General features: G+C 31.6%; 1 protein-coding gene across 1 annotated transcript in view; it reads left to right on the top strand.

Annotated features, from left to right (window-relative positions):
* LOC115891723 overlaps positions 1–12,921 on the top strand; it is a 29,177-nt gene that overhangs the window by 10,573 nt on the left and 5,683 nt on the right. Inside the window, exons 2-4 of the mRNA XM_030912262.1 lie at positions 6,482–6,748; positions 6,810–7,080; positions 11,156–11,357. Of these exons, the coding sequence (XP_030768122.1) occupies positions 6,482–6,748; positions 6,810–7,080; positions 11,156–11,357 (740 nt within the window). The remainder of the gene's footprint in view (positions 1–6,481; positions 6,749–6,809; positions 7,081–11,155; positions 11,358–12,921) is intronic.

The following is a 12,921-nucleotide window of genomic DNA, read 5'->3' as shown; positions in this document are numbered from 1 at the left end:
TAAATAAAAGTAAACTGGTATAAATTTAAATAAAGTCCATAAACTAATTTCGATTTTGAAAATAGCTACTAACTGTCACTAGAAACTTGCCATGACGACCCCTATGAAGTTTGCTTATTGTATTTGAAAAAATTTGGATTTTTATTGAAAAATTGTCTTTATTTCAAAATCACGACTAAAATGGGTATAGGAAACCCTAATAAAGTTTGAAAGAGCATTTTAATTATAGAATCTAATCAAATTTTTTTGTAAAGTTTATTTCTTTGACTTAAAAAGCCAACCCACATGATTAATTTGAAGAAAGCAATATTTTTAGGGAGTGTTGATAATCTTTTTTTATTATAGCATGCATATTTAAATGTCTTTAAATAACACACAAAAACTGAAAGCTGCTAAACATAGTAAAACTCTTATAATTAATTCTTTATTTTGTGTCTATGGATCCCAAATATGAAATAAAAATACCGGCTATTCGCGAAAAAAAGCTATTTGAATCTTAGTTCTTACATACTGATGTTGCAGAAAATAAATTTTTAAATTAGCCTTGCATTGCCTATCCACATATGGCGGAACTAGCTTCTCAGTGGCATTTTACTAGTAGCAATCAATTTGCCTAACTGACAAAAACTGCTGCAAGAAGGAGCAAAAAACAAGCAAACAAAGGGGCTGGACTGGGGAATATAGACACCAATAAGTAAATACACTGAGAGGTTGCAGTCGGGTGAGGCCGATGGCCACCTCCAAAATCATCATAAGATAAATTTGGTCTCTTTCTTTGCATCCCTTCGATTGTGATTTTTTTTTTATTATATATTTTTTGGTACACCCTATATATTGGAAATGGCAGCATTTACTTCTGTAATATTTCAGGTTAACAACTTCACCAAAAATCCACAGATATATACAACTTTGGCATGATGTATATTTTATTCCCAAAGACTAACAAGCTAATAAAATATTTATATAGGATTAATTCTTACACCAAGGTCTCATAAAGCCGCAATCTTTTTTTAGATCCAGTAACTTTTATTTTTGTTTTAAAATCCGGCGACCTCAATCTAAATACGTACATTGGCATGTAAATATTTTGTAAATTAAATCTAAAATAATAACAATGCAGTCTCATAAACGGAAGGTCATCTAGTTAAAAGAAGTTGTTTGTTATTTCAATTTTTTGAAACAATTGCAAGAACAATTACACTTATCTGTTTTGGAATTTCTAATTTTGAATATTATTTATAACTATGTGAATTTTAAATTACGAAATTTATTAAAAAAGGCATTGTATAAAAAAATATGTTTAATGTTTTTTATTATTTTTGTTTGAATTTATCTATTATACTTTTTGTTAATTATTGTTTGTATCAAAATACTTGTGCTGTTTAATACCATTTCGTTACTTTTTGTTTTCTATAGTCGTAGATTTGTTTCGGTTAGAATTAAAAATCGAATGTTGTGTATTCTTTGAAGGTAATATACAAGATATAAACACTATACCAAATCAATTACTAACATTATTTAAGATTATTTAAGCATTATTTAAGACACGTTTAAGTACAAAGGATATGTGCATCTGTTTAGAACACTGATAACTTTAAAATAGCAAAACCGAGAAAAAAGTCCAAATCAATTATTTACAATTTACTTCATATCGTTTACATAATCTTAACTAACAACTAATAACACTAAATAATGTGTTCAGCTTCCACATTCTCTATTATAGAAGAATCCTGTATAAGCGTTTCAAAGTATTATTTATTTCTTGATTTACATTTACAATCCCCAGCGACCCTGAAGCTTGCAAATCTGTCTCATTAAACAAACTAAATGACTGTATTTTTTCTTAATACTTTTTGACCAACGTAGCTTTGTAAATGGCTGTTATAAGTTAAGAAGGATTCATTCACAACCACATGGTCATCTGAGTTGGTTTATATTACACGCAAAAAGTAATCAATTTAAATAATAAAAGAGTATATATCAGAGAGATATTTTCCTACATGAATACTTTCTTAATATATAGGAAACTGATATACTAAAACAACTCTTTTCTGTAAAAATAATTTAAGTTGATTGAAGTGGTGACTTTTACATTTAAATTTTTTTTATTTTTTTTTTTTTTAATTGAAATTATGAAAATCAAGCTTTATGCGTGAAACACTGCAACCTGTAGAACTATTGTGTTTGTCTCTTTTCTATGTCTCCAGTCAGAGTCCTATCCCTGTGCCCAATACCAGCTTCTGCAGATCCAAGATAGAGGCATAGTTCCTCCTGTTCTAGCATTGCTTTCCCAAATAAGCTTGCGATCCAGTCGCAGTGACCTTATTATGTGCTCTGCTTTTTCAGGATATTTATCACAGAGTCTAGAGCAAAGACTTCCTTAATATAGGTTAAGTTTGTTCAGTTGAAAAAATAAATGCCCTGTCAAGAGACCTGTTGTAAGCCTCACTTTATTCCTTCTTAACATTAGCAGTTTCTTTGAGGTTTTAGAGACACTACGATTTAGGGATGCGATTCATTCATATAGGATTCGTACCTTTGGTTTCACGCTTAACAAAATAAAACGTTATTTCATGACAATAGCCCCAAACACTTTACTTTTTAAAAGCAGGGCGCGCGCGTTTTGCTAATCATGTTAGCCTCAGCAGAAGATGATTTAAAGTAGTAGTTATACTAGGTGTAAATCATTGCTGATGATGTTAACATAGTTGTGAAACAGCGGGCGTCCAATAAAAAAATAAAATAATTTAGTTTTTTTTTTTTTTTTTTAAAAGTTATTTTTGCTGTATACTTATACCACCGGCGAGGAAGGAGAAGATATATTTATTGACAAGTTAAATGTTTAGTTGACAAATTAGTTAATAAGATAGCCAGTTTAAATATGGGCTGGCCTTAGGTTGAAAGCTGAAAACCAGACCGTCTAGTGTATTACTGGAAATAAAATAAAGTCATGAACTTAAAAAACCCTAAGAATTACTAGTATGAAACAGATAGTTGCAAATGAACTTAAAAAATCCAGCACTCCAGTTTGGCGATATCAAAAAGCAGTTTTTGAACTGCAACTCGAACACTAACGAGGTACATAATGCAAACTCAATGGACACATTTACAAAATTAAGCTAAATGATACACAGTGTCCTACAGGGAATCGAAGCGGAAACCAACTAAAGCGGAACTTCACTTTGCGGGTCCGCAACCTGGAATGGGAACCCTCCAGCAGGTCTAGGGCACTCGAAGAAGTTTCATAGACTTCCACGACCGGCACATCGAGGTTTTCCTTGATTTTAAAGTAAACAATCTTCAGTTGTGCGGGGTTTTTAACAGGACACTGTTGAAACCCATGTCTCAACTGCTGGGAAACACCTCAGGCCCAGGCTGAAGCTGAGAAAAAAAAAGAGCGAATGCAGATTCTGTGGGAAAATGGAGAAACACCAGAACATCTTATTGCCTGTAATATCAACTGTAAAAACACAAAAAATAAGCCGGTTTATCATGGGCTATGCGAGTGGCCAGTCCTATAAATCAGTGAAATGATTCGGGAGCGACGTTTCGGTTTTACTGACGGAGCTATGCCCAATCTCTGGAATTTACGCTTAAGTCATAGCCCGCGTCATCTTTTCTAAAACAGATTGTCTGGTGTCTTAAGCTTTACATTTGGCAAACGTTATCATTCGCTTTTATTTGGTCGCATTGAGGAGAAAATCTTGGCTAGTTATGGTGCCCAACCTTAAGTAGCCAAGATTTAGCTCAACCTTAACTAGCCAAGAAAAATAAATTGTCACTCGACTACTTAAAAATACAAATTTGTAATACATTTACAGGAATAATAAAACAACATAGACAAATAAAACAAACTATTTTATTAATAATAACACCTACCAAATTGTATACCTTAAGGTTGATTAATTAATTTAATCTTAATTTAAACCAGTACCTTTTGACATTATTTTTCTGTTGTATTAAAATCGTGTTTGCTTATTGTGTGATGTCGATATTTTTACAGCTACTCCAGTTTGTAGTATGTGTTTTAGTTTGATCCTTCTACCATATACGAGATGCACTTGTCTACGACGAAATGGTATACAAACTTTATCTATGGCAACTTCATTGGTGTAAGACTTTTTGCCTGGGTCTACAGTTAATTTTCCTCGATTTTCCTCCACTTGACTAGAAATACACAAAACACGTAACACAGATCAAATCTGCATCATCTTCAAAACGCAGGGTATTTAACAAAAGTTGACACAAAATTATAACTATAATTTGGCAAGACTTTGACAAGCGTCAAAAATGACAAAAATCTGAAGGCGAGTTCATACGCATCGGCGTCCATTTGTCCATCGTTCCGTCAAACCAATAAAAGAGATGAAATACGATCTATCATTTTTTAAAATAAACCAATAAAACTGGTTAAAAACAAGACACGACGCAACTGGTTTATGTTAAAACCAACCCATAGGTAACTTTCTTTTTAAAAATTATTAGAAACTTTTTTTAGTAAAATAAATAGATTGGTATGGGACGTCATCTGCTTTTCTTCTGTCATCGTCTGTCGAAATCTTACCTGAGAAAAAAAAACAGTGTATAGCTGATAATTTGTGAGATACAGAGGCCAACTTAATTTTTTTAAATACGGACCTGCATTTTTTATTTCAGGGTTTGAAAGAACTCGATCTGCTGAGTATAATGATATGCCACACTTGATACTTTTTTTTGTTTTGGGTACTTTAATAACAACAAAACTAGTTAATTATTATTTAAAATAATTTCAAGTACGACTCTGTTTTTTTAATTATTTAATCTGATTATATTCATCGCAACAATATTGTTCAGCGCTAATTAACAATCATTAAGGAAAATCGAGCCAATTCAAAGATTCAAATAAATAATATCCAGGTTAGCAATTTAAATATATTATTTTTAACTTTTTTTATTGTGAATTGGGAATCTCAGTGTATGATCTAATAATATTCATAATATTAATCAACTTCTATAAACTAGTTTCGAATGCTCTATTTGTTCGAAAGGCTTATCACCCTTCCTAATGCACAAATTTATTTTTTGCTCAATCTTATTTATAGCTCTTTGAACATAACTTCTTGTTATAGTTCCGAATGCATTTTGTACTCTTTATTGTAAATGTTGAAATGTATTGATTTCACTTTTACAAATGACGCCAAGTAATGCCCCTTTAGTTATTGCATTTGATTTTCAGTATTCAATGTTTTACCCCACGTCATTGTTAAGTTTGAAAGCTTATCAATATTGTAACGATGAATAGATTGAAAAAAAAAATTAAATGTGGCATATCATTGTACTCAGGAGACCGAGTTCTTTCAAAATTTGAAATAAAAAATGCAGGTCCGTATTTATAAAAAATAAGTTGGCCACTGTATCTCACAAATTATCAGCTAATTTGAAAATCTAAAAATACTATCAGATAGCCCTAATAAAGTGTCAATGAGAATGTGCAATTAGTTTTTGATTTCCTAAAAAGTAACGCCAGGAAAAATAAAAATGATTTTCAAAAAATCCGCTTTTTTCCAAAAAACTCAGCAATCCTTGAAATTTTTAATTTTTTTTTAATGGCATCTTGGTGAACATCCTAAAGCGCAACTTTGCCCTAATTTAACCGTGTTGTATCTATTACGGTTACCGAGATACCAATGTCCGTACCTCGAATTTGCAGCACCCTGTATAGCTTGATGTGACAAAAACCTTAATTAGAAATTGGAAGTCAGCTTCGGAAAAATAACTTTTTTCGTCAAAAAGTATGCGCGATTGCGTTTTTTACAAGGGACAAAAAATGTAGGTAGTAAATACTAGAAGCACAATTTTATGAAAAAAACATCGGTCGTTGGTTGAGTTGGAAATATTTATACTAAAATTTATGTAGGGGTGGGGGTAGTTTTCACCCTTCCTGTACTTTTTCTTGATTTTTGTGAAAATCAAATGTTAAAGCACTTTGCAAAATATAGACACCTAAAATCTCGTTCAAATCGGAATAACGGTTTTTAAAATATTTGAAAAAAAATTGTTTATTTTTCTAAGTTTGATGCCCTCTAACGGACAAACGAAGCACTTTTGTATAGAGGTAAATTGTGTCCAATGAACTGATTTTGATTCCAAAAATACGTAGTAGTCTATGCCCACGAAATAATGGGACACCCTCTATATTCCTATTCCCTTACTAATTTAAAAATAAAATTGATCTAGTGTATCTAGTTTCCTCATATTTTTATTTCTATATCGTGCAGTTAAGAAGAAAAAAATGAGCATTAAGCTCTACTTAAACGTAATTTTTTACCTGTCAGTCTTACCTAGTCAATCAAAACGTATGACGTAAAACATTGTATGTGGACAGAAAAACAGAAAAAAAAAACTTCTTATTGTATGCACTCGTAGTATTATATACGAAAACTATCCATCAATTTTATAACTTTTCAGATATACCTTGTAACAAGTCATGGATCTTCGAAAGAGTGCCAGGATCGACTTTAATAGGCACGACACAAAAATACTGCCAAACAACTTAACCAGAACCGCGTGTCAACAGGAATGCCTAAACGAAAAAGCTTCCAATGCAAATCTATCAAATTTAAAAATAAACTTTAGTTACAACGTCCCAGAAACAAACAGAAGTGTCGGTACTTGTGTTTTAAGTGATTCCGATAGACACTTAATGCCCAACTCCTATAGAGTATCGACTTTTGATGATGAATATTTCGAAACCAATGTGCAAATTCAGGTATTGAATCAACAGGCAGATAACTAATGATTTTATAAAAACTATTATTGTTTCGTTTTAGATTATGGAACCAAAGATTATTGCGCTTATGAGGAATACGAAAAACGTAATTTTAAGTCATGCAGACTTATTATATACGCAGAAAACCAAAGAGGAATGTCAAATACTCTGCGAGTCTTTCAATCGATTTAACTGTAGAGGCTTCAGCATTATCAGTGGCAAAACCAATAATGTTTGCTTGCTGCATAGTGAGGATAGTAAATTACATGGACCAAAGTTGTTGGAACCTTCATCAGATTCCAAATACTACGAGAAAGCTAGATGTCTAAACAGTAAGCCTAAGTTACATTATTTATAATAGTCTCTATTATTTTCTTCCTAGTAATCTATGTGCAATGCCCTTGAGTGTTTGTCATTAATAATAAAACTGTTACTTAGCGATATAAAATAAAAGACAAACGAAACCATTTATTCATTTATTTATGATAATAGACATTAATATAATTATTGTAGTTAATAATAACATTCTTAGTAGCAAAAAAAATATACAATATCATTGATTAAATAATAGCCTGTTGAAGTAGTTTTCAGTACTTTCTGATAACTTAATGGTTTGTTGTTATATTATTAATTTAGGTATACATTATGTGCCATTGGTTTTATAACTAAATAACCTGATTGCAGTAGAACATACTACATCTGGAGATATACAGGGTGGTCCAAACTGTATTCCGGAAACTTCGGCAGTTCAGCTGATAAAAATAAGTAAAAAAAATCGTATAAATGTATGTCCTAAAATGCTTAGTTTTGGAGATACAGGGTGTACAAATTTCATTTTTATTTTCATTTTTTTCAATTAATTTCTGAAGTAACGTCAATATTTGGATGAAAATTGGTTTCTGGGAGTTTTTTGACATGAGAAATTTGATTTTGATGTCAATATAACTCCTATTTGTAGGGGCGCCACTACATGTGATTTAAATGTTTTGAGGGTAAAACTTATTGAAATTTTAATTATTGAAGGTTAACTTTTCGTCCGTACCTGTATAAAACTACTGAGTGAAAAAATATACATTTCTGTGATTTTTTACGTAAAAAATGTGGCTATGAGCAACCGTTCTTATGATATTTAGATTGGAAATAGTTAATACATATCAGAATACAGTTATTGATTAAAAATAAACATGTTGAGTAGATAGTTATTTGAGTGAAAATGAAACTTTATTTTTTTAAATTAATTATACATTTTTCTTCGAGAAAATTATGATAAGACAGTTTCTAATGAACTTTTGGCACAAACACATTTCAAATTTATGATTTCAGTCTAAACACTATTTAGTCAACAAGTTTAATTTATGTCAATGATGACATGTACTGACAATTTCGATTCCAAATATCTCGAGAACCATTACTCGTAGCGATTTTTCCCAAGAGACATTTTTTACTTAAAAAACGTCGTAAATGTATATTTTTTTACTCACTAGTTTTATACAGGTACAGACGAAAAGTTATTACTTTTCAAACTAGTTAAAAAATATGTAGGGGGCGCCCTCTACAAGTAGGAGTCATATTGATATCAAAATCAAATTTCTCATATCAAAACACTTCTAGACACCAATTTTCATCCAAATTTTGACGTTACTTCAGAATTTGTCTGGAAAAAAATCGAAATAAAAAAGAAACTTCTACACCCTGTATCTCCGAAAGCAAACATTCTAGGACATACATTTATACGAACTTTTTTACTTATTTTTATCTGCAGAATATACTGCCGAAGTTTCCGGAATACAGTTCGCACCACATTTTCAGATTAAAGTAAAATAATTTTTCCTTTGCTATTTTTTCTTTGGATCGTGATTTAATAGAAGAACAAAATGTATTAGACATATGCAAAAAGGCAATTTTATATTTATTTTTATGTCTACAAAGTGTTCATTTTATCTCATTTTTGTGCTATATGACCATTTTTATAAGCATTTAAAAGAATAATTTAAATATTTTTTAATTGAACTAAGAATATATTTAGAGAAATATACCGTATGATCGAATAAAAACGGCGTCAGCGATGGCTATGAAATAAAGATCGCTGTCATTTTATATGTAAAATGACTTTGAATAAGAAGACTAAGGAAGGATCATAATGCTATCCATGTATTCATGCATGGTGGGCGGAAAAAGCACCATAAAAGCACTCTAGGGTGGGGATCCTTGACAGTTCTGTTTGACGATTCATTTGACACATTTGAATTTGATTTGAAATTTTGTGGATTTGTCAGTCTTTACGGAGCTTATTTTATGTTATTTATTATTTATTCTACTACTGATAGTTGTATAAAGGTAGTAAATCTAGATGGAAATTGTGGCAGCACTTAAATTAACAGTGACACTATCGCGATTTATCGAAAAAGACTCTAAAATAGTTGATTGTGTAGCGTGCGGTAGATCTCGGCAAAAATTGAGTGAAATAATGGAACAACTTTTTGCTAGTAAGTGACTATATAATATACATACGTGTAGTAAACCGATCATTTATGAAATTCACTTAAATTAACTAAATTATATATTTTTTTTGCATTTTAGCTTTTATTTATTACTTGTCAAAGATTAGATGTCAAAGAATTTAGATACGTTAATTTGACTTACCTGCTTCAGTAGCGTATCGGATGTTTATGGTAATAAATACTTATTATAACTTATTTATTTTTATTAGAATTATATATTTTTATAACAATTTTAATAACTACCAACATTTATTCACAACGTAAAATAAAACAACAAATTATTGAGTCTACCCCACGTCTACCCTACATCATAGTTTTACATTTTTTAAATAAAATTAGAACGACACTGATAAACCGGAATTTAAGTCGGCCATATTTGAGGCCCATCGCGGTGTACCTAAGATTTTTGATATGCTCCTTCCTTAGTCTTCTTATTCAAAGGTACAATTATATGGGAAATGTCATCGATCGTCATTTCATAGCCATCGCTGACGCCGTTTTTATTCGATCATAGGTATATTTATCTATTATAATAGGCAGAATGAAGAAATTAATTTAATTAAATAAATATACATCTAAAAGAAACTATAGCCATCATTCCAGCATACATTAGTATGCTGGAATGAAGGCTATAGTTGCCATATGAACTACTCGAAAAAAGTTAAGGATATTGTGTTTTCGCTAGGAAGAAAAGCACAAAAATGTACATTTAATTTTTGTTTAGAATAGAACTGTTTGCGTGTTGATAAGCGGCAGTTTGCGATATTGTGGTTATTCTCTCATCGATAATATGAACAGACGTCATTTAACAATACAGGAAGCAAATTAAGTCTCAAGCCATTGGGTTGGTTCTTGGCGGTGCGCTACAGATCGATGTGGCTGATCGATTTAAAGTCACCTAAAGTGTAATTTCTAGGCTTAAAAACCGATTTAATGAGACTGCTAACGTTTGCTCTTGTGTAATGAAAGAGCTAACTGGAATGATGAGTGGTATACTGCGATGTTCAGCGATGAAAGCCGCTTTTGTCTTCGTACTGATAGACGTACACAGTTCGTGTGTGCAGACTAAGAAATACAAGATTTAACAACCGATATGTTCAAGAAGGGCATCCCTTTGGAATTATAGGTGTAATGATCTGGGGTGAAATTTTCTATGGAGGCCAAACGGAATTGTATGTCTGTGAAGGTACAATGACAGGTGAAATTTATGCTGACATCATTGGAGAATCACGGAGGGCGTCTTATAGGCCTATAGCAATGCAAACCTGCGTTTTTTAATCGATTTAAGACTGTCCGGGGGGCAATACGTACCCCGCTGGCAGCCAAAAGGTCCTGGCTGAGCAACGTGTAGTTTCTTGCAGGATCCATCCTAGCTCCTCTCATTAAGCTTCGGTCCTCCCTAGCATTTGTCAACCTTGGTCCTATGCCTCTCCATGACAGATCCAGTCTCATTAAATCGGTTTTTAAGTTTAGAAATTACACTTTAGCTGAGTTTAAATCCATTAGCCACATCGATCTGTCGTGAACCGCTAAGAAGCAACCCAATGGCTTGATTTGCTTCGTCTACTGTTAAATGAGGTCTGTTCATATTATCCATGACAGAATAACCACAATATCGCAAACTGCCGCTTAGCAACACGCAAACAAATTCTATTGTAAACAAAAATTAAATGTACATTTTTGATGATAATGCCTTTTATGCATATTTTTTGCGTACAATTTTTTACGTTGACAAACAGTATTTTTTTTAAACATAAACGATATAGGTATTAATAGCTAGAACACATTTCTTCCAAAAAATTTTCTTCCTAGCGAAAACACAATATCCTTAACTTTTTTCGATTGGTTTATTATTTTTTGTGAATAAAAAACAAATATTAACAATATTAAACTTTTTTAATTTTAGTTAGTGTGTCATGTAGTGAAAGTTACATGACGATACGTTATCAGCCCGAACTAGAATTTCGAGGGAAATTATACATGCAAGGGAATTCGGAAAATCCGCAATGTTTTGTATGGGGCCAAGGAAAATTTAACACTATCACACTGAAACTACCTTTGCTCACCAGCCAATGTGGTATAATTAAAGCTGACAGCCCTACTAACAGGTAGGTACTGTAGGTACTTATTATTTTTTCATAAAGATATTGATGTCAAGGATGAAATAGATCACGACACGTTATCTATGAATTAGGCGTTACTTACTTAAAGGTCTATTACCTACGTCATGTGCGATGGTGTATGTTGTAATAATGAGTTTATCATAGATTTAAACACGCTGAACTAATATACAGTATAACCAAATTACACAAATACTTACCTATAAGGACACAGAAATATATTAAAAGGTCTTATTATAGATACTAAGCTACCCGTATTCTTGAATTAAATAATATAAAATGAATAAAAATTGGAATTTCATTTCAAAACACTTGATTTTTTGTAGTTTTCTGATTGTAATTTTTATCATTTTATGAGTGCAATCTATAATTATTTTTTCAAATAAAAATGTATCTGCAGTCCTGAAAATATTATTTAACGTCGTATGTACATAACAGTACATAACATATCGTCAGTGAAAGGTGAGAACCTGCTAACTCCATTTTTTACGTTAAAAAGTTTTTTTTATACCATTAGAAAGAGAAAAAAATACTCTATAAGTAGGGAAAGCAAACGTATTTTTTCCCATTAAAGAAAATTTTTTATTTTAACTCAATAATATCTGCTAACTCCTAGTGATCTGAAATAGCCACCGAAATGCTGCTATCTCCCTAATTTCCGTTACGATCATGCTAAAGCAAACACATAGATTCTTAGTCGTATGTTTTTTTAGTACAGTACGTCGATCCAGGGTTGCACTAGGCCAAAGGGGCCCGGGTGGCAATATAAGGAGGGGCCCGTGTGTTTTTTTTGCGTATTTTTTCGCCTTGCGTTTTGGTCAATTTTTCCCTATTATATACAGGGTGAGTCTTAATAAGTGCAAATATTTTTAGGGTAGTATATTTCGACCCAAGAAACACGATTACGAGGTTTTTTGCGCGATTTTTTTTTAAATTTGGAATTTTAAAAAAAAATATATTTTTTTAAATTTTTAGTTTATAAACATACTTTGTTTGTAATATGGTAACATAGGTAATACATTAAATTTACAAGAAAGGAAATCCAATGATTTTCAAAATTATAGCAAAAAATTGGAAATTTTAAAAGTGAAATAACTTGGTTGTTTTGGATTTATTTGAAAAAACGGTAAAGAGAAAATATTATGTTTCTTTTATCGAGATTTGCCAGCCCTGAACATATTTGCACTTATTTAAGACTCACCCTGTATAGAAATTAGGGAACTATACTCTGTTTTTTTTTCTCAGGTAAGATTTCGACAGACGATGACAGAAGAAAAGCAGATGACGTCCCGTACCAATCTATTTATTTTACTAAAAAAAGTTTGTAATAATTTTTAAGTTAACTACGGATGGGTTTAAATATAAACCCGTCATGCGTCGTCTCTTGTTGTTTTTAACCAGTTTTATTGGTTTATTTCAAAAATAACAGAAGGTATTTCAATTTTATTGGTTTGACGGAACGATGAACGACAAACGGACGCCGATGCGTATGAACTCGCCTTCAGATTTTTGACGCTTGTCAAAGTCTTGTCAAATTATAGGTTATAATTTT

Source organism: Sitophilus oryzae, unplaced genomic scaffold (genome assembly GCF_002938485.1).
Source record: "Sitophilus oryzae breed Bouriz unplaced genomic scaffold, Soryzae_2.0 scaffold_1190_pilon_pilon, whole genome shotgun sequence".
In the NCBI taxonomy this organism is placed as follows: domain Eukaryota; kingdom Metazoa; phylum Arthropoda; class Insecta; order Coleoptera; family Curculionidae; genus Sitophilus; species Sitophilus oryzae.
Note: the sequence above shows the minus strand (reverse complement) of the source record. Positions and strands in the feature narration are given on the sequence as shown.